Here is a 21,444-nt window from a genome sequence, read left to right as displayed (position 1 = left end):
TGTGCTCTCTCTCCTCTTCAATTCTATCTGAGCCACCACAATCTGTTGCAGACCATCATGAAACATCACGCTTCTTTCCTCCCATCACATCCCTTTCCACTACACTCCTCCCATTTTTTCTCTCTCGCAGCAAACCACTACCACTCACGCAACAGTTCAATGTTAGCCCATTGACGTCGCCAACGATCACCACGAGCCACAACTCTCCCTCACATTGGACAACACCAAAATGATGATACAAAACATAGCTATTTTAGTTACGCAACACAAATACCCTGAAAATTACCTAAAACACTGACTCAGCCGGTGAGGACAAAATACCTCATCTCAGAAAGCTCTGTATTTGATTCTCATTGCTAATGTAGAAGCTATAATGATAGACCATATGAAAATATCACTGTAAACGATCTTATTGATCACAAAGTCATGTTCTAATCCGTGACACTGACCAACGTACACCGACAAACCGAAAAACAACCAATGAATATGCTCTCCATTCCACACTTGCAATTCCATCCATAATTACTAAATCAGCCATTAACTCCACAAATCATCATGAAGTTGCTCACCTTCAGCTGAATGTGCACGTGCACGTGCACATATCATCTTCGTTTTGCACACTGCCCTCCAATCTTTCCTACAAGTACAATGAACTCTGGCTTCTACAACAAGCTAGGCACAGTGTCAGGGCGTTTCCGTAATCTCATAACTGGACTCAGTTTCAAACTCCTCACACCAATAAAAACCAAATCCACTCACATTTCGTAAACCCTGTTGCAATTCGAGAATCCCAAATCATTTTCCCAAACGCACTTTTCCCCGCCATTCACTTCCCCAATTTTCTTCCCAATCTATCCCTCTAGGGCTCACTCTCCACCTTCCACCGCTTCACCTGAACCCTAATTCCCCTTCAATTCTTCACTTCATGCTCTTCCCGTGACCAATCATGAATTTTCCACCTCCTTCCGGCGCCAACGCCGCCGCCGCGATGCCGTCCTCCGGCATCCGCGGCATAAGCTTGTCCAACACTGTCCACTCCGAAGTCGCCTCCTGCTTGCCGCTGCCGTCGCTTCCGGTCTTCTGCGGCGCATCCGATCAGGACCTCCGACTCTTCGACGCGCCGATGACGTTCAACCGCCGCGACGTCCTCGCTCAGTCCAGCAAGATCGCCGAGCTTCTCCAGCACACCGATGTGTCGTATTTGTAAGCATCTCTTCTTTTATCTGCTCGTCATTTTCCGCGCGCGTTGAATTTTGATTTATCGATAGGAAATTGAATTGGCAGGGAAGTGTAAAATTAGGTTCCGGTTTCGCTGTGAATTATTGTTTTTGTGCAATTGAATTAGACGCATTGGAATTTGCATGTGTTTTACTGTAGATGTGGCTTTTGGTGCTGATTTGAATTTCTTGACTTGCGTAGTTGACTTCTCAGTGCTTACTTGTTTAGCTGTAGTTTCTCTGTGTTTTTTTTGTTAATTACTTGATTCATTTTAATCTCTGTGGCCTGTTCATGTGAAGCTTTGAAGGTTTAGTTTACAAGCAGATTAGTGTTTGGAGTTTTCGACATTCGATGCTATTATAATCGGTGTATATAGGGTTTAATACTACAGTTTGTGAGAACTGTTGACTTTTTTGTTTTGTTTTGTTTAAATCAAACTTAATGGAAGAGGTTTTCATAAAGAAGGAGTAACTAATTTTTGGTCGGCATTATTATTGCCAACGGCGTGCAATTTTGTTCCCTTTGTTGATATACGGTAAACAATTAAACCTAATAACACGCATTCCAGCTTTGTCCATGTATCCAATTTTGTTGAAATTTGATGGGTGATTAAATGGATACTTACGTCATCGTTATCGTCATGAATGGTGCTTATATTTTTACTGTTTACAAATGAGTTTACTGAAATTTTATATATGCTGTCTTGTGTAGGAATTTAAGAGATGATGCTAAGGGTGTTCGGCATAACTATGGTGAGCCTTTAGAGCTCCATGATGAAGTTCTCAGGTGCAATCCTGAAGCATTTGAATGCAGTGCTGCAGGTAATCAGAGTTGTTGGTTTCTACTTTCTACCCTTAATAGTACCTTTGTAAACCTATTTAAATTTTAGTTGGGTTGTAGCTGCTTCTTTGACTGTATTGATCTGACAGAGGTTGATGGTGTGACTCAAGGTAGTCAAACTCGAGACTTTGCGTAAACTTGTGTTGGGGGTAAACTTGACTCGTAAACTCATAAGAGTTTACCTCATGCAAAAAAAAAAATACATTTAAAGAACCATAATAATGATGAATACACAGTCACACTAATAACATTAAAAACTAACCAAATCCTCCACTAATAGCTAAAAGAACCAATTAAAACCATGGATAAAAGTTCCAAATATCCAAATTTTAGGTTCATAATTTTAGTTCCAAAGTCCTCTCCATGCTATGCTGATTTGATAAAGCATAGCATGGTTTTGTGATGTCAGATTTTATCTCATTGGTTACCTTTTCATCCTAAAGTATAAAGATAAAGTTTCCGTTGGCCTTATTTCTTCCAATTAAATGATTTAATGGTGCTCTGCTTATTGTTTATTGTATTGGTCTAAGTTTCTCAGGTCCTTTCAAGGAGCAGTTCTCTGGCGGGGCATTAATTGAAAAAAAGCCTGTTGAATCAAATTGTTCTGTCCCGAGTCAGACTCACAAAGACTACAATGCAACCCAAAGCCGTCAGCTCGATAGTTTTTCGACAAATGTATGATTGCATTTAGTAGTTACAGTTGATGTTTTGATTCTTTTCATTTATTAATTTTCAAAATGATTCGGCAGGACATATCTATGTTGTGTTCTAAAAAATCTAAAGTCAAGAAGAAAGGGGGTGATGGAGCATCTGTTGCACTCGATCCTGCTGAGCTTCCAGGTTAGTCCATGGCTGGTTCCTACTATCCTATTTTTAACAATTATGTTTGTTCTCTCTCTATGACTATTTATGTATATATGTGTGTTTGCTTTGCAAGCTCAACTGTTACACGTGTAATAAACTGGTATTTGTAATCCCTTTAGATGCCAGCATTGGAAGGTTTCATGAATATTTGGAGGACTTATGTAGCAAAGCCGAATTTAATAGTGACGATCGAGATGAAGCAGAATGGTTACCGTTGCCTCTTTCAGATCTTAGATTGCTTGTTAATGAAATAGTGTCTATACGTGAGAAGAAACTTCTTCACTTGGTTCCTGTAGAAATACTTGTTAGATTACTAAAAGTTCTAGATCATCAGATACATAGAGCAGAAGGCCTGTCAATTGTGGATTGTGATAATGTAAGTTCACTTTTCAATTCTTTTGTTCTAGTCTATACTGATTTTTTTTTTGGCTTGTTTTTAGTTGTCTTTGAATATAATCACAAAATTTCTAATAGAACTTACTATATTCTGAAATTATTGGGTAGTCAACAGAAATTTAATACTTAAATAGCTTTTACACAAATGGTAGATTGAGTTTGGCAAGGTTTTAACTAATGGTTTACATAGACAAGTCTGTATGTACACAAATTAAACCGAGAAAACTTTTTTCCCATAACAGCTATGAGAAACCGAAGCCAAATACGAGAGTTAGGCCTATTTATAAAGGATAGTTTGGATATTTTATAATGTGTATAGTGAAAAGTTGTCTCGCATAGAGGTCAGTTTTTGTTAAGTTCCACCTATATCTACATGAGATTTCAGTTTGATAGGTGAAACTTAACTTTCTCAAGGCTTTGTAAAATGGGTAATATTTGGTTTTAGTCTGTGATCTTTTAAACGTCACCTTTTCCCTATCATTTTGTCTGAAATAGCCGAACTTTAGGCATGGTGGTATTAATATTAAATGACATTGTGGTACCCACTTGTCCATTATTGTTGTCCAACACATGGTTATTGAGTCGAGATTCGGTCGTGAACCGGAAGACCTATTTTCCGAATTGTGAATCGAATCATTTTATGAATCGCAGAATACATGAAACAATAGTCATAAATTGAAATATAAGCTTATATATCATAAAATAAAACTGAATTTAATCCAAGATCCAAGCCATAAACCACAAAAAGAAAAAATATTGGGTGCTTGCACAAATTCCAAATATTCGACCCCACTAAAAAACATCAATAAGATGAAAAATGCAAATTGCTTTTCTACTATCTATACTTAGATACTAGTACGTATCATTATCTAACTAATTGAATCATTCATCATCCTCAAGATCAACCCTAGCATGCAGAAATAACAAAAATTGCACAACAGCAATAAACACATATTACAGCTAGAAATAAGTAGATGGAGAGAAGTGTTGTGGAGCACTAGAACAAATAAAATAATAACATTTCTTTGTTGAGGCAGAATCGATGGTAGTGAGGACCAAAGTAGGGTTTAATTTTTCAGAGAATGTGATATGAGTCTTTTGGAGGAGCATTGGTCGGCTATTTCTGGCCTTTTTTGTAAAAAAGCCAGCCCAAAAAGCCCAAAGCCAAAATGTGTCACGCAATCCTATTTGCCTTAAGTGCGACCTGCGCACAACTTTGAATCGTGTGACCCAACAGCTATCGTGAATCGTGCTATTCAGCATGGACTCGATGATAAAGACTGAGATTTAGGTTAATTTTAAATTCACAATGCAATCTAAACCGTTGCCTCAAGAATGTGTATTGTCTTGAGATGCGTATCGTATGATACTGATAACAATAGTCCAACATATATTAGTTTGCACTATAACCCAAAAAGTGAAACAAAAAGGCCTACACCAATGACTAAAATGAGGCTATTTAAGAAAAATGAGGGACCAAAGTAGGGTGTCTTAAAAGCCAGGGACTAAAATAAAAAACTGTATTTTACAAGGAGTGAAGATATTTTACCCTTCTTTATATTTTCATGATTTGTTTCCTTATTTATTTAAGATTAGAAATTCAGTAATGGTCATAATTAGTTTTGGTATTTAATCAAGATGAGGGGCTAGTATTAATATATAAGGGTTTTTGCCTTTTCTTTTGTATCATTTTATAAAGCTATCATCATAATTCTTTTTTTTTATTCATTCTCATGCCTTCTTCCTTATCTAAGACTTTGCAACTTCAACAGAGTATTGAAACAATCACATCATCCTTAACCTGTCATTTGACTATTCTGCCGCTGAGATTCCTATAGTTTGGGAGTCTACTCTAATATTGTCATTATCTGCTTAATTTTTTCTGAGTGTTTCTTTCATGTCTGCTGTCATGATATCTTCGTGTCATCGCTGGAGAGCCCTTGATGCCACGAAAATGTATAGACAGTAGGCACTTTGCTTACCATGTCTTGTCACTTCCGGCCACCAGCACTATAGGAAATTTTTTACGGTGAATATCTACCATCAAAATCTATTGCAATCTATAGCTGCTTTATCTTCTTGTGAAGTTTAAGCTCCATTGGCCTCCTATGCGTCTACGTGCTGGATTACTGTCTACAACCCTTTTAGCCGTGCACGGAGGCACATCTGGTGGTTTTCTTATGACCCATTGCCCAATTATGCTCTTCATCCTGTGCGTCTACAGCTTCCTTTTTGGCTTTTTCTTGCTTCACCCTGGTCACTTCTCTCTCTCTGTCTTCTGATTTGTCGTTTTGACAGTTTTTGAATCAAACACCATGCTGTCTTATCTGAGGCACATTGGCTTTTGCAACCTTTTATGACCTTTCTAGTTTCTTTACCATATACAACATGCCCCCACAGGCCACAGGTATCCCAAAGCGTGCAACCTGGCCTTGCGGATATCCAGTAGAAATCAGCATCACCTTGTGACTATCCTATAGAATGTGGCTTGACTATGCACCAATCCCAAATTATCCAGCGGGTTTTCCGGATATACCAGCCTGGTCTTGTGATAGTCTAAGCCAAAATAACTTGGCCTCGTGGTTATCTCTAAAAAGGCAGCATGGCTCCACTGATTCTCAATTTTTTTTTTGATTGGTTATATATATTTTTTTTTCTAAAGGGTAAGGTATACTTGTAGCACGTTTAAAGCTTAGTAACCTTTAGCTTGAGGGAGAGTGTTAGATTATATGAAAAATATCTTCTAATCTCTTGATCTTATTATAAAGTATCTTAGATTATCTTGACCTTAGGATTAGGATTCTCATAGTTATCGTAATTGGTTGTCATATTTAAATTCAGAATCTTTATACTCTGTAATTTTTTTGTATTATTTCTGGACCATGTTTCTCATTAATCCTTTTAAGTAATTTGAAATACTGTACATTATTTTATTACCTGTAATTTAATTGAAAACTATTAGACTGTTATCTCTTTTTATAGAATTTTATTTATTAACGGACTAAAAACGAGGTAGGAAGGACAAAAGTACTACAGAAAGGGAATTATTAGTATATTAACAGCAATAACAAGTACATCTGTGCAAACAAATTCTCCAACCCCTGCCCTATCTGACAGCAAGTTTTCTTTCAGGAGCTTTAGTTAGAACGCCAAAGAGATGCAAATAGTAATGATTTTATCCTTAATTGTGGTAAGGAAAGACAGAATCTTAGATATTGTGAGTACTCTAACCAAAATGCGCCACAGCTCCAAAAACAGAACACCTAGTGTAAAGTAAGGATTCACTTTCCTTGCTTCCAGATCCTCTTAAGCCTGTCATTAATAATATAAGATTGGATCCAAACCCTAAGGATTTGCACAATATGATTTGATCACGGGAGGGAGTAGACTGGATGATGCTTCAAATGAATAGAGTGCACCAAATGGAAGATAGTCCCGATTAAAAGAGGTTGGGGAGAATTGAAGAACACTTTAGGAGAAACTGTTAAAGAGACCTTGTGGTAGATGTATTTTTTATAAATTGGCTTTTGTTAGATTCATCATTCATGCAGTCAACCTTTCCTAGTGGGATTAAGGTGTGGTTGTTGTTATATGATTTTTCTTAAAATATGTTTTACTCACTATATGCCTTCTCTTTTTTCGTTATTATTGTTGTTATACCTGTTGTTGGTTTGTGTTTCAGTCCAATTCAGAACTAGTTTCTTCTCTTTTAATTGCGTTGGAGTCCATTCATGCTGCCCTGGCAGTGATGTCCCATGCTGAGATGCCGAAGCAACTTTATAAAGAAGAGGTGCGTTCTTCTGAAGATTATTATTATTATTATTATTACGAATAACAATTTCATTAAATACAGTCCTGGAAAAAAAACTCCCTCAGCAGGAGAAAAGTTTGCTTACTGTTTTATAAAACAATTTTTAGTTTTTAAAATTAGAAACAGGGAAAAAAATGTTTTGAATTATTATTTTTTGTAAATACACCTAAAATTGCAAAACAACTTAGTGATTTTTGTTTTTGTTCTTAGTTTTCTAGTTATATGACTTCGAACCCCGCAAAACATCTTGTTTGAGCTTTTTTTTTCTTTTATTCTTTTGAAAAACAAGCTTTAAAAGTTTTTTAATCTAAAAAGCTGATAAGTGAATCCAAGTAGTCCTAATTTGCATTTACATGACTTCCATACTTGCATCATTAAGAATTATAATCTGTCGTGTCTTAAAAGTTGTTGCTCATGTCAGGTTATTGAGAGAATTCTGGAGTTCTCCAGGCATCAGATAATGGATGTGATGTGTGCATGTGATCCATCGTACCGTGCATTACATAGGCCTAATGAAAACACTGCATTTGAAGGTTAGCCCTATTAGTTTTTGTGTTTAATCGAACATTTCATTTTTCTTCTATAGCTTTTCCATTTGGAGGATTGAGATGCCACTGGAAGTGCAAGACTTTTGTAGTTTGTTGGGCATATTAGTAACCTAAAGAGTAATACAGAATGATATTTTGTTAGTTATTGGGTCAATGAATGAAGCTGCCTTAAATAGGAAGAGTGTGTGAGTGAGACACGGGTCTTTTGATCAATTAGTCAGTCAGGAAGGTTTAGGAGAGTTTAGAACCTGCCAAATGTTCTGGGAGGCTTGCATCATTGCAGAATTCTTTCATTTCTTCAATATGATCACTGATTTCTGAACCGTGTCTGCTGGTAGCATAGCTCCATTCTTTGGAGCTGTGGGAGGGTGCTGCATGCAATGCCTTTGACTAACACGGACTTGAAATCTCAGCTCAAAGAGCTGCAAAAGCAGGCGAAGGGAATCATATCAGAAATGGGAGCTCTTGCAAAGAGAAGACTGGGCAGACTTGGAAGCCTTGAAATTGACATTATAGAAGCTCTGTGAGGCGAATTGTGAAATGGAAAATGGTCCAGCATGGTTGAGCGCTTGAAGAGAGGAGGAAGAGGTGACAACTGAGGGAAGATGGATTGTGGATGTCATGAGTGGAGGGCCAAATGTGAAATACTTCATTTTGGAAGAGTGGCTTAAAAATCAGAGTGAGAAACTTTTATTGGTGGCGATGGAAGGGAAATCATTCGCATGACAAAGGTACTATATCTTGAATAGAGGTAAGGAGAATATTGATTGGAGGCAGGTTCATTATGATGTAGGGTATAGGTTTTATGATAGGAACTATGATGGCATATTATCAGGATAACAAGCGGGGCCTCTGGAAAATTATTTGGAGTCATTTAATCAACATTTTAGCCAGGGCTGATATGAATTGTTCGTGGGTTTGAGCATTTTTTTCCTAGGGTTTTTAAATTTCCTTGGAAAAGGTTGTAAGGCTGCATAAGCCTCAATCTGACAAAGATGCTGTAAGGATTGCTAGGCTGCTAGAGAGATCTTGTTAGAGTTAACTGGGCGAGATGATGGACAAGGATATTCATTTATGCAGACACAGTGGGTAGAAGCAAGATAGAGTGAAGATAGAAAGTATCTCATGATTCTTATATGAAATTCACAATTGATTCTTTGATTAGCTTTGTGCTATTACAAGGCATAAACCTAAAAACTGTTGAGGAGTCGCTAACTGAATCTGTTAGTAACTACTAACCATAGCTAACTACGTTACTGAGCTGGCAGAATACAAACTGATACTAATAAAAAGCTAGCTTATCACAATACAAGCTGAAATATAAACTACACAGAACTTAACAAACAGGAAAACTGATTAGATTTGTCTCAAATTCAACAAGTAATGGAAGGAGCACTAGAACTCAATCCAAGACTGAAATTCATTCTATACAACACAAAACTGACAGTAACATAATACAGAGTCCTATTGTCTAGTCAAACAACAAGGTGGCAAAGGGAGCAGGAAACAACAGTTGGGTTTAAGGCTACTACCACCTGATGCAGAATACATTGAGAGAAGAAGTAAGTGCTTTGTTTCACGTGTGAAGCATGCTATAGTCTTGAGCACATGTGCCAAGAAGAGAAACACCTTAGGGTGATGATTTTGGAGGTATCCCAAGGTACAACAATTGAGGGTTGTAGGATGTAGCCCATTGTGAGGGAATAGAGTGATTTTGATTGTTAGGAGGGGGGTCAGCTTGTACACACTGTTCACCTTGACGAGGTAAATGTTTGGGGGATGAGTATTGTTAGGAATAGTTGTTTGTAGGCAATAAATTAATAACAGAATGGTAGGTTCTGGGGAGTGGCCAGTGGGTAGATAGTTGGTTGATTTGTGAATTAGGCCTGTTGCCTATAAATAGGATGAGAAGGTGTGTGAGAAAGGGGTCTTTTGATCATTTAGTCAGAAGATTTTTGAGAATCCAGGACCTCTCAAGTGTTTTGTGGAACTTGTGTGATTGCAGGACTCTTTCTTTTCTTCAATAAAATTAGTAATTTCTGGACCAATTGTAATGGTGTATGATAACTTTTGAGGTTGAGGGCCGCTGGGATAAGAAGTGGGTAGTTTGTTGGTTGATTTGTGAATTAGGCCTGTTGCCTGTAAATAGGACGAGAAGGTGTGTGAGAAAGGGGTCTTTTGATCATTTAGTCAGAAGATTTTTGAGAATCCAGGACCTCTCTAGTGTTTTGTGGAACTTGTGTGATTGCAGGCCTCTTTCTTTTCTTCAATAAAATTAGTAATTTCTGGACCAATTGTAATGGTGTATTATAATTTTTGAGGTTGAGGGCCGCTGGGATAAGAGTTCACAGAATAATATATAATAGGGTGAGGGTCTATTAGGGACTAATAAAAAGGTAGGGAGAGACAATGAAGTTATTTCGTCTTTGTGGCTTCAAACAAATTGTTATGTGTTTTACAGTTGATGATTTTGATGAGGATGATGCTGAATTTGGTTCAGCAAGCAAAAAGCGGCGCCCTAGCAAGTCTTTGAAGTTGAAGAAACCAGCATCAAGCAGGTTTGATAATTATTTTCACTCCAAATGTCTTTTAAGTTGGCTTTCTTATGTATCTGAATTTAGATTTGCTAATATAATTTTCTTCTTCATATTTATTAGGGTCTCTACTGCTGTGAATACCATTCTTCAGAAGTTGTGTACTATTCTCGGACTACTCAAGGATTTGTTGTTAATAGAAAGGTTATCAGATAGTTGCATTTTACAACTTGTAAGAACAAGCATCACAACATTTTTAGTTGATAACATCCAGCTTTTGCAGTTGAAGACAATTGGTTTAGTCAGTGCGGTACTGATTCTTCTCTCTTACCTTATAAAAGGTTTTGAATGGTAGCTTTTCATTCTCATTTAGGTAACTAAATTTTATAATTGTTGTTTTTCCAATATGCTGGTACAGATATTCTATTTGTACACACAACATCGCACTTATGTGATAGATGAAATGATTCAGCTTCTTTTGAAATTACCGCATTCAAAGCGAGCTTTAAGAACATATTACATACGTGATGAAGAGCAAAAGCAGATCCAGATGGTTACTGCTTTGTTGATTCAGTTAATTCAATGCAGTGCGAACATTCCTGATGCTTTAAGACAAGCATCAAGTGGTAATGCTGTATTAGAAGTCTCAGTCGATGCTAATTATCCAACTAAATGTCTTGAGGCAGCAACAGAAGCCGGTTGTTTATTTTGGAGCCGTGTACTTCAGCGTTTTGCCAGTGTAAAGACTCAAGATGCTTCTGAGCTGAAATCCATAATGGAGAATCTTGTTACAGATTTGCTGACAACTCTGAATTTACCTGAATATCCTGCTTCAGCTCCTTTTCTAGAGGTAGTCTTTATGTGTGCATGCATGCAGCGATCTGCATGTTTTTTTGTATGTTATCATTCATTTGTTCTGGTAAATGTGTCAGATTATTTCACTTCTGAGAGTTCTTTCAGGTTCTCTGTGTCCTACTACTTCAGAATGCTGGGCTCAAATCCAAGGATATCTCTGCACGTTCCATGGCAATTGATATTCTTGGTACAATTGCTGCAAGGTTGAAGCGCGATGCTATGATTTGTAGTCAAGAGAAGTTCTGGATATTTCAGGGTTTACTTAGTCAGGATGCTGATTCTCAGCATTATCCAAAGGATACCTGTTGTGTCTGTTTGGGTGGAAGGGCAGAAAATTTGTACACATGTCACGACTGCCAGAGACTTTTTCATGCTGATTGCCTAGACATTAAAGAGCATGATGTTTCCAACCAGAACTGGTACTGTCACACATGCATCTGCTCTAAGCAACTGCTTGTATTACAATCATATTGCACCTCCCAGCGCAAGGATGGTGTAAAAAAGAATCACAATTCGTCAACAGATGATTCTGAAGTTCCTATGCATGAAGTTGTTCAACAGTTGCTTTTGAATTACCTTCAAGATGTCGCCTCTGCTGATGAACTGCATCTTTTTAGTTGCTGGTTTGTGCTCATGACAGATATTCTCACTGACATTTTAATTATATTTGTGCAAAAATAATGCATGTATTTGATGTGCAGGTTTTATCTATGCATGTGGTATAAAGACGAACCAAAATTTCAGCAGAATTCTGTTTACTACATTGCTAGAATGAAATCAAGAATCATAGTGCGGGATTCTGGTACTGTGTCTTCTAAGTTGACAAGGGATTTAATCAAGAAAATTACTTTAGCTTTAGGCCAAAACAGTTCATTTTGTCGAGGGTTTGATACAATTCTTCACTTGCTTCTGGTCAGTGATATTTTCCTTTCCCTGATCCATGTCCCAAAAAACATTCATATACTAATTTTTCATATGTTGTCTAGGCAAGTTTGAGGGAGAACTCTCCAGTTATTAGGGCTAAGGCTTTACGAGCAGTAAGTTTAAATTTCTTTTTTAATTTTCCATTTTCAATTGACAATGGGATGCTTATTATAGCTCTTTGTACCAATTTAATCTATATGGTGTTTCATTTAATATAATGAGCAGGTTAGTATCATTGTAGAGGCTGATCCAGAGGTACTGGGGGATAAGCGGGTCCAGTTAGCAGTTGAAGGCAGATTTTGTGACTCTGCAATTTCTGTTAGAGAAGCAGCTTTGGAACTTGTTGGCAGGCATATTGCTTCGCATCCAGATGTTGGTTTTAAGGTATGTGTCAGTGGACCTTTCCTTACTGCTAAAAAATTAAATTCGTTATACCTTAGAAACATCCTAGCTGTCAGAGGCAGACCTAGGCGTGTCCCAGTATGGGCAATTTCCCCCTCTCCTTACTACAAAAGAAATTATGGAAGTTCTATGAAAATATTTTATAGAATGTTATGTTCTTGATAAATGATATGAAGTGTACCAATTCTTGTAAGTGTTCTCTTTGCACAAAAAATTGTCTTGTTTATATGTATGAGACATCTAATATTTTTGTTTGCGTTAAACTAAATTTTAGGCGGTTGTTAATTGTAAACATTAGTTATTGTTAGAATTATTTAACATATTTTTAAGTTTTTGACACCCCTATCTTTTTTTGCTAGTCCCATCACTGCTTGCTTTAATGGAGACACTTTTTACCTAAGGTTGATGAAATGTTAAAACTAATTTCTCAAATGTGTATTGTAGTATTTTGAGAAGATTGCAGAGAGAATCAAAGATACTGGGTTGAGTGTTCGGAAACGAGCTATAAAAATTATTCGAGATATGTGTACTTCAAATGCCAATTTCTCTGGGTTTACCAGAGCTTGCACAGAGATAATGTCACGTATTAGTGATGATGAATCGAGCGTCCAGGTATTTAAAAACTGCTGCTGATATGTTAAGTATTCTAAATATTTTATGCCTTGATGTCAAGTTATCTATGCCATTAAGTTTAACATGATGTGTTTGTGATTAAAGATTAACATGCTTTCTATTCTACCTGTCTTGGTATTTATTTAAAGCATCGGTGAAGATATATGTAATGGTTATCCCTTTAATATAAACTCTTTAAATGGGGTAGTTATGTTGTGCCATAAAGGAAAACACTAGAGAGAATTAGAAGAAATGATTTTCATTACTCAAGTTTTTGAATACAGTAGCTAACATTTATACATTTAGAGGTGAGCCTAAGTGCCTAACACTTTGACCAGGTCACTAACTTAAGGATGATGGATTACCTGGTTGTTCATGAATCTTCCGGTGCCTTAGCTCTTACTGGTACTATGGAATCCTCGCTTTGAACTCCAATTGATAATGTGATAATAGGGAAAGGAGTTCATAGGAAGGTTGATCCGTACTACAGGAATTTTCCCTCTCTTTAGGGTGTCAAAAAGTATTTCAACTGGTTCCAAAAGTATTTCAAAAAGATATAAGATAGCACTGTCTTATACTGACCTTCTCAGACATGCCTAGCAATAAGCTACTTACGAGGCAGTTATGATATATGGTAGTATGGTATAACTACTTAATTACAATAACTAACACTACTCTATCATGCCATGTAATTTATTTTTCGTCTGATGTAAACTTAAGTCTTGGTTATTAAGAGTGTTCTCCCTTTTATGCTTTGCATTTACAGGATCTGGTTTGCAAAACTTTTTATGAGTTCTGGTTTGAGGAACCTTCTGCTTCAGAAACTCAGGTCTTTGGTGATGGTAGTACTGTTTCACTTGAGGTAGCTAAGAAAACAGAGCAAATTGTTGAAATGTCAAGGGGGGGAATGCCCAATCAACAACTTGTAACCGTCAATCCACTTCTTGTAACTGTAATAAAGCGCAACTTGACACTTGATTTTTTACCACAATCTGCAAAAGCCATTGGGGTCAACCCAGTGTCTCTTGCAACAGTGCGTAAGCGATGTGAGTTGATGTGCAAATGCTTGCTGGAGAAAATGTTACAGGTACACTATTGTTTTGTTGATTCAACTAACTTTTATGCTTGGCTACCTTGATATTAAAATGACAGAATTTATGTTCATGATCAGGTTGAGGAAATGAACAGTAATGAAGTGGCTGTAGGAGCACTTCCATATGTGCTAGTCTTGCATGCATTTTGTCTTGTGGACCCAACTCTCTGCGCACCAGCTTCTAACCCTTCCCAATTTGTTGTTACATTGCAGCCATATCTGAAGACCCAGGTTAAAATTTATCTCAAGTCATATATTGGTCACTTTAGTACTCTTATATTGTTTAAATTAGTGCTGTACTACATTTTGGCAATGTCTTGTCCTTGTTGGTTGTTATGGTGGTTGTTTCAAACTATCACTAGGCTGTAGGGCTGAGACGTATACTTCATCCCAGACAGCCCATTCTTGTTATGCCTATATTTTTGTTTGCTAGGCAAATGTTAGATGTTAGTAAATTAGTCCCTCCTCAGGTTCGAACCTTGGACCCTTCACCCTTCATCCCACCCAACCCTTATGTCCCCTAGCTCTTACCACTTGAGCTAACCCTCGTGGACCTTGTTATGCCTATATAGTGTTTAGTTATACATCTGATCTTATGATTGTTCTGAAAACAATAAAAAAATATATAGTATATGCCACGGTGCCACCGTGAAATTTTAGATATTTTTTGACTTTTTTGTTTTCCCTTTATAATTGTTTTGATTTTCAATTTTGTTTTTTGTCATATTTTTTATATATAATATAATATTTTCTTAATTTTTATAATTATTTATTTATTTCATGTCAGGTAATTTTTCCTTTTATTATGAAGCTTTATTTTGACAATCATTTTCATAAAATAACATTAAAAATGTAAGCAAATAACCCTAAGAAGAAACCTAATGGCCATAAAATTCCAAAGGCTCGCTGAAGTTTGGCAACTTTTTCATTACTTTAATCTATGATATATTTTCTATATATTGCATTTGTGCCAAACAACAGCCCAAGTGTGGAAATTAAATGTATGATTTTTTCACATAAAAAATAGAAAGAAGAATAAGTCTAGCTTTGTGTTCACATGCTTGAAGTCCCAAAAGTGGTGTAATATACCATCAAGGAGAACAGAGAACAGAACAGAGTAAACTTAGATTATGCACAATAGATAGGGATGTTTATGGAGTAGTTGTTAGGCCCAGCCCACTCATGACAGCAGTCTTTTGGTTTGGGATTATTTTTTACCCTTCAATCTGGCCTGTCTTTTGGTTGGGTTGAGCATATTAAAAAACTAGATTGCTAAAATTTAAGTTGAAATCTATTATTGCACACGACCTGATGTTGGGGAGCCTACAACAATATAAATCATCCTTTAAATGAATTGAAGTCTCAATCACAATCCAGTCAGAGTTCAGTTGACATTGACCCTAGGGTGTAAGGATAATGTCGGAGTTTCAATTTTCTATCGGGTCACTTAACCCCCTGCTATGAAGCATGGGCAGACACATGGTACTGATACGAACACACTAGCATAATGTCTAAAATGTAGGAGTTGAGAGTGTGGTAGGAGTTAATTTTGCCCTGTGTGCTCAATGACTCAACATAATCTCCCTCACTTACTTCATAACGCCCCCTAAATATATACATGTGATTGGTTGAGACCCCTCACATTCTTTGACAGTGACACTAGATTTCCATTTAGGGATGGCTTGGCCTGGGACACAGTAGTTTCAGCGGATTCTAAATCCTTGCACTTCCGGTGAAGTCTTCTCACATGGAGCTCATATTATAAATTTATGATATGATTGGTTTCTGTACTTTTAATGTTATATTTGTTATGTGCATATATTTTTTTCTTGCTTTGCCATATTGGCTATTCCGTTTAGAATTTTCTGAAGGAAGTATTATGGGTAAAAAGTATATTATCATGGCAGGGTACTGGCACGGGACAGGGCACATAAAAACCATTATGTCCCCTTTGCCTGTCGAATTGGTTCATTTAAGATTTACTATAGGTGTGCAGGGTGATATTTTAAGTAAAATTTATATGTTTAATTGTTTATAACTCATGCATACTTAAGCAAATCCTATTAGGACAGTTTGTGTGTTTCATTTTTTTTTATCTATTTATTATTAATCATGTAGGTTCTGGCCTCAGACATTTCATTATAATCCTCATGATTTTTTGGCCTTCAAGAAGTATAACTTGGAAATGTCAAACGTTCTCCATATATTATTCTTGCTTGTTTTCAGGTTGACAAGCGTGAGGCTGCGCAATTACTTGAGAGTATAATATTTATAATTGATGCTGTATTGCCCTTGCTTCGGAAGTTACCCCCGTGTATTGTGGAAGAACTTCAGCTAGATTTGAAACAGATGATTATCCGGAATTCTTTCTTGACAGTTGTCCATGCTTGCATCAAGTACTGGAATTTCTAACCATTATTTTCATCAGTTAGATATGTTCTTTTGCTTCTATTCTGTGTCAGCTTAGAATTAACCTTCTGATAGATTATGTGATGTGCTGTTTTATAATTTTTCTTGATGAATAAGAGTTTATAAATGCTAAATATGTTTTTTAAATATTCCGATGTATTATATGAATTTTTCTGAATAATTTTCTTATCTAATACCTAAATACCAGTGCAAAAACATGTATATGGTTCAGCATAAATTTTTGGACCATGTTTTGAGATATTTCTGAATACCTTGAACTGGGTCTAGATTTTCAGTTGACGGTTTTTTGTCACTTATGTAGACTAGGATTAGTAAAAGATCTCTGTTCCACCTCCTTTAAAAGAAGAAGAGGTTGCGTTCCTGGTCACCTGCTTATAGGTCTTATTACTTTTCTCTGAACAGGTGCCTCTGCTCTGTGAGTAAGATGGCAGGAAAAGGGGCTGCTGTAGTTGAGCATCTTATTCAAGTCTTCTTCAAATATTTGGATAAAGAGGCAGTTGATAGTAAACAGGTTCATTGGGATTTATTTGCATTTACTTCATGGCGATGTCTTTCAACAAATTATAAACTTATAATTGTATGTGCTTTATCTAAAGGTTGTCATCTGGAAGTCATGTTGTTGCTCTGTTATTATTTTTCTTTTTTCCTTTTAGGCAGAAGGGGGCATTATTCTTGGGGCCAGGTTGGTGCATTTTGGATGTCTTTGACTCTTTGTTATGTATTTGGCCAGGCCTACTAGCAAATGATGCCTTTTTTATGGGTTCGGGACCGTGCAGAGGGATTTTGAGTTTATTCAATTGTTAATTAAAAAAATATTGTTGGATAGGAGAGATGTACAGTTCAACTATAGGAAGGATAAGTTATCATTCTAAAGATAAAAAGTTAAAAAGAAGGAAATGAAGAATCTAGAATGCAGCAAGTGTCTAGTCTCTTATACATGATATGTAAACTCCCTTGTTACTAAGTGGATTAGGGAGAAGGCATGAACTCAACCCTATCCCAGGGCAAATCTCTTGGCTAAGAGGTGCCTTTGAAAATGCAATCATTTCTCTCTAATTACATTCAGTGATTGCATAAACTGCACATTGGAAGCTCCCTTGTCACTCACTAGTGGAGCTCTAGGAGGAAGGCTTGAACACAATCCTATCAGAAAGCAAATGTCGTGGCTGAGAGATGCCTTTGAAAATGCTGTCATTTCTCTTCAATCAAATACAATAATTCTTTAAACTACGGATCGCCACAGGATTTCTACCTCCTTGTTTCTATCAACACCTTTAAAAGAACCATCACTATCCCTTTTAGGGAAATGTGTTAAAACCTAAAATGAATGGCCAGAAAAATCACCAAGAGTCAATTTCCTACTTTTTCCTATCATTTGTCTCCCAATCATTCAAATTCCTTTTAAAATGAGATTTTGAGAGACTTTTTGAACCCTGGATTGAATGTTTTATGAATTACTTGTAAAGAAAACAAATAATGTGTATAATATCATATATAGTTATCTAACAACTTAAGCTTTAGGAATAGTTAGTTCTTTACAAATTTTATGACATACACACACACACACACACACACACACACACACACACACACACATATAGATAGATAGCTAGATATATTAAAAATTCTGTTTTCCTGCTTTTTGCAGCTTGTCGGACGATCTCTGTTTTGTATTGGTTTGCTTGTTCGCTATGGCAACTGTTTGTTAGCAAGCTCCAGTAATCAACATAGTGACGTCAAAAGGAGCCTCAACTTGTGTATGAAGTATCTTGTTGTGGAGGATTTAGGTCTTAAGGCTAGATCATTGCAGGTAAGAGTTACTCAGTCAACTTGGCCGTTATCTTGGTTTAATCTTGGAAGTTTGTTAATGCTTTATTGTAACTCTTGTAGGCCCTAGGGTTCGTTCTAATAGCAAGGCCTGAATATATGTTGGAAAAAGATATTGGAAAGATACTGGAGCGATCATTATCTTCTACTGCTGATACTTGCCTTAAGGTAATATATTTCATCTCTGTGTGTGTGTGTATTGCTTCTCTGTGGATACTAAATCATTCTCATAATCAGATTCAAGCATTGCAAACCATGTTCGAGTATCTTCTTGATGCTGAAAGCCAAATGACAACAGATAAAACTGATGGTAATGTAGCTGATTACTCAGTTGGAGCTGGGCAGAGTGTTCCTGTTGCTGCTGGTGCTGGGGATACAAACATGTGCGGGGGTATAGTTCAGTTGTACTGGGATAATATTTTGGGCACATGTTTGGATTTCAGTGAACCTGTTCGCCAATCAGCCTTGAAGGTCAGAACCTAGCTTCTTTGAATACTTGTTGAATCTTTTTTCGTTTTTTGAGCTAAAAAAGCAGTGTAAACTGACTGTGTGTCTCCGTGTATTTTCTATCATTGGTAGTTCTATCCATTCAAATCTTTTGGATTAATGGGTTGACCGAAAGGGGATGGGAAATTAGTTAGATTTTTTTGCCAAGCAGTTTGAAGGGTAATCTTGCTGTTGCTTGTTATGTTTGAATGGGGATTAAATGGTCTTTCTTTCACTAGCTTATTTTCCTTCGAAACTTGAGCATTCCTGTTACAGTAGTTAAGTTCTCTTTTGCTCTTATATATTTAGTCTAAGAGATCGGCTAATAATGCAGATTGTCGAAGTTGTGCTGCGCCAAGGTCTTGTTCATCCCATCACCTGTGTGCCACACCTTATAGCACTAGAAACAGATCCTCTGGAGTCAAATTCCAAGTTGGCTCATCATCTCTTAATGAATATGAATGAGAAGTAATCTCCTTATATTCTTTTGGATAACGTAAATCATGTCAATTTGATTGTAATAACTAATTAAAGCATCTTTTCAGGTACCCTGCGTTTTTTGAAACCCGCTTGGGCGATGGACTTCAAATGTCATTTATGTTCATCCAATCCATTTGCGGTAGTTCTGAAAATGTTAACCATAAAAACCAATCTCGGATCCCTGTTTCTGGGAAGGGCAAACCTGAGGCTGGCTCACTCACTCAAGCAAGAGTTGGGGTTTCTCGAATATACAAGCTCATCCGGGGTAACCGGATATCAAGGAACAAATTTATGTCCTCAATTGTGCGAAAATTTGATAATCCTAGATGGAACAAATTAGTAATACCTTTCTTAAGGTAAGCACTACCTTTGGTTTTTCTTTATTAATTTTGTGAGTTCTTAAGTGACCTTTTACTCGGTTTCTTTTCACAGATATTGCACAGAGGTTCTTGCCTTGCTGCCATTCACTTCACCTGATGAGCCACTTTATTTAATCTATGCTATCAATCGAGTAGTTCAGCTGAGGGCTGGGCCATTAGAGGCGAACTTTAAATCCTGGAATTCAAGCTTGTTACGAAGTGAGGGTCATAGTACACCTTATGAAAATGGAACATGTCGATGGGGGCCAGATGAGCCTATTCTTGCAACCCCAGTGATGTCAATGGACTTGAATGAAACATTTCAGCAAAATCTACATGCTCAGCCTATTTTTGATGACATGAAATCAGTGGATTTAAATAGAACTAATCACCAATTGCCAGATCATCCTTTATCACATAATGGGAACTTGGAAGCTAAGCCGCAAGCTGCAAGCTTCATGGATTCTTGTACCTTCTCCAAAGATGATACGGAGGAAGTTCAGGTATCTTGAAATCTGCAGTGATTATTTGTCAATAATGTTGATTTGTTTGTGAGAAAGAATGTGATAAATTGTGCTAATTGAGTTTCTTTCTATAAGCAAGTACGTGAGATATTTTCCTAGTACAGCCTCAACAGTATAAAATGTGCACATTTGAATTAATATTTATTTTATCATTATTTATTCGGGTCATGTGACCAGCCATTTTGTTCTCGATTCTTATGCAGGCTGGCTGTTTATCCGCCATTGCATTGCAACTTCTTTTAAAGCTAAAGAGACATCTAAAAATCATGTATAGTCTGGATGATGCCCGATGTCAGGTAAAATTTTATTATATATTTTATCTTCACCTATCTGCAGTTAAATGCTCTGTATCATTTTGACTAGGATGGGATGAGATCGGAACCTAACTGTCCTCTCTCTTTGGGATGTGTCCATTTTTGTTCAGGCTTATTCTCCAAGTGAACCACCAAAACCTGGAGAAGTTTTGTCTAAACAGAGTATTGCGTTGAATATCAGTGAATATCAGTTTAGTTTGCCTACAACTCCGCAAGAATTAACACAAAGATACCAGGTATTGTTGTTTGAGTAAATACATTTTTCTTACGCTTACGAGTTTTTTGCACCTGAGTTGAGAGTTTATGTAGCCCTTATTTCTTATTTGTTACACCAGGAATTTAAGAATGCATTGAAGGAAGACACAATGGATTATTCGCTTTACACTGCAAATATAAGACGGAAGCGACCCTCAATTACGCCCAGAAAAGTTCGGAAATCTGTACACACAGCTCGTGGTGGTTTCGAGGAAGAAGAAGATGATGATGCGGATTGGGCTGGTGGCATGCGCCAGATAAATGTTAGTGGGCGCAGGGCTAACCTTAGAAGCTCTAGACAACATTGATTGATGTAAGTACGTGGTAGATAGACTAACAACTTGTACATTAAATAGGAAAAAAAGGAAAATACAGAATAGGATGAAAGCCAATAGAATAGGGGTTTTAAGGAAACAGAATACAGGAAAGCACGGGCCTGGAATATTTCTTGCCTTAGTTGACTGTATATTTTGTCTGTTTCCGTTTGTAATTTCGAATTGCGTTATAGTGGCTGCATTCTTTTGTTGACCGAAAATCAGCGTACCCAGCCAAATATCAAATTTGATTATTTTCTTTTGGTGTTGTTCCATGTTCGCACAAGTCGTTGTTTACTCTTTTTTGTTTGTTCAAAAAGAGTAGATTGATTAATGATAGGCACGATCCTTACGTCTA

The 21,444-nt window shown here is 36.9% G+C and overlaps 1 protein-coding gene across 2 annotated transcripts; it reads left to right on the top strand.

The window, feature by feature from the left end:
- Positions 1-666: 666 nt before the first annotated feature.
- LOC130739436 (sister chromatid cohesion protein SCC2) lies at positions 667-21,361 on the top strand. Of its 2 annotated transcripts, none has more exons than XM_057591722.1 (28): positions 667-1,203; positions 1,930-2,039; positions 2,597-2,733; positions 2,808-2,898; positions 3,042-3,298; positions 7,001-7,108; positions 7,551-7,662; positions 10,139-10,235; positions 10,335-10,521; positions 10,630-11,061; positions 11,172-11,689; positions 11,768-11,978; positions 12,053-12,103; positions 12,216-12,374; positions 12,837-13,004; positions 13,771-14,091; positions 14,176-14,328; positions 16,324-16,493; positions 16,930-17,038; positions 18,176-18,337; positions 18,418-18,522; positions 18,592-18,825; positions 19,175-19,308; positions 19,386-19,676; positions 19,753-20,182; positions 20,407-20,499; positions 20,628-20,753; positions 20,853-21,361. In XM_057591722.1, exons 1-28 carry the CDS (start codon positions 947-949, stop codon positions 21,078-21,080), a joined length of 5,451 nt encoding a protein of 1,816 aa, XP_057447705.1. In that variant the 5' UTR covers positions 667-946; the 3' UTR covers positions 21,081-21,361. The 2 variants fall into 2 exon arrangements, with proteins under 2 accessions (XP_057447705.1, XP_057447706.1); XM_057591723.1 differs by having other exon boundaries at positions 1,065-1,203; positions 2,589-2,733.
- Positions 21,362-21,444: the final 83 nt, after the last annotated feature.

This window comes from Lotus japonicus, chromosome 2 (genome assembly GCF_012489685.1).
Source record: "Lotus japonicus ecotype B-129 chromosome 2, LjGifu_v1.2".
In the NCBI taxonomy this organism is placed as follows: Eukaryota; Viridiplantae; Streptophyta; class Magnoliopsida; order Fabales; family Fabaceae; genus Lotus; species Lotus japonicus.
The sequence above is the reverse complement of the archived record's forward strand: the minus strand, read 5'-3'. Positions and strand labels throughout refer to the sequence as shown.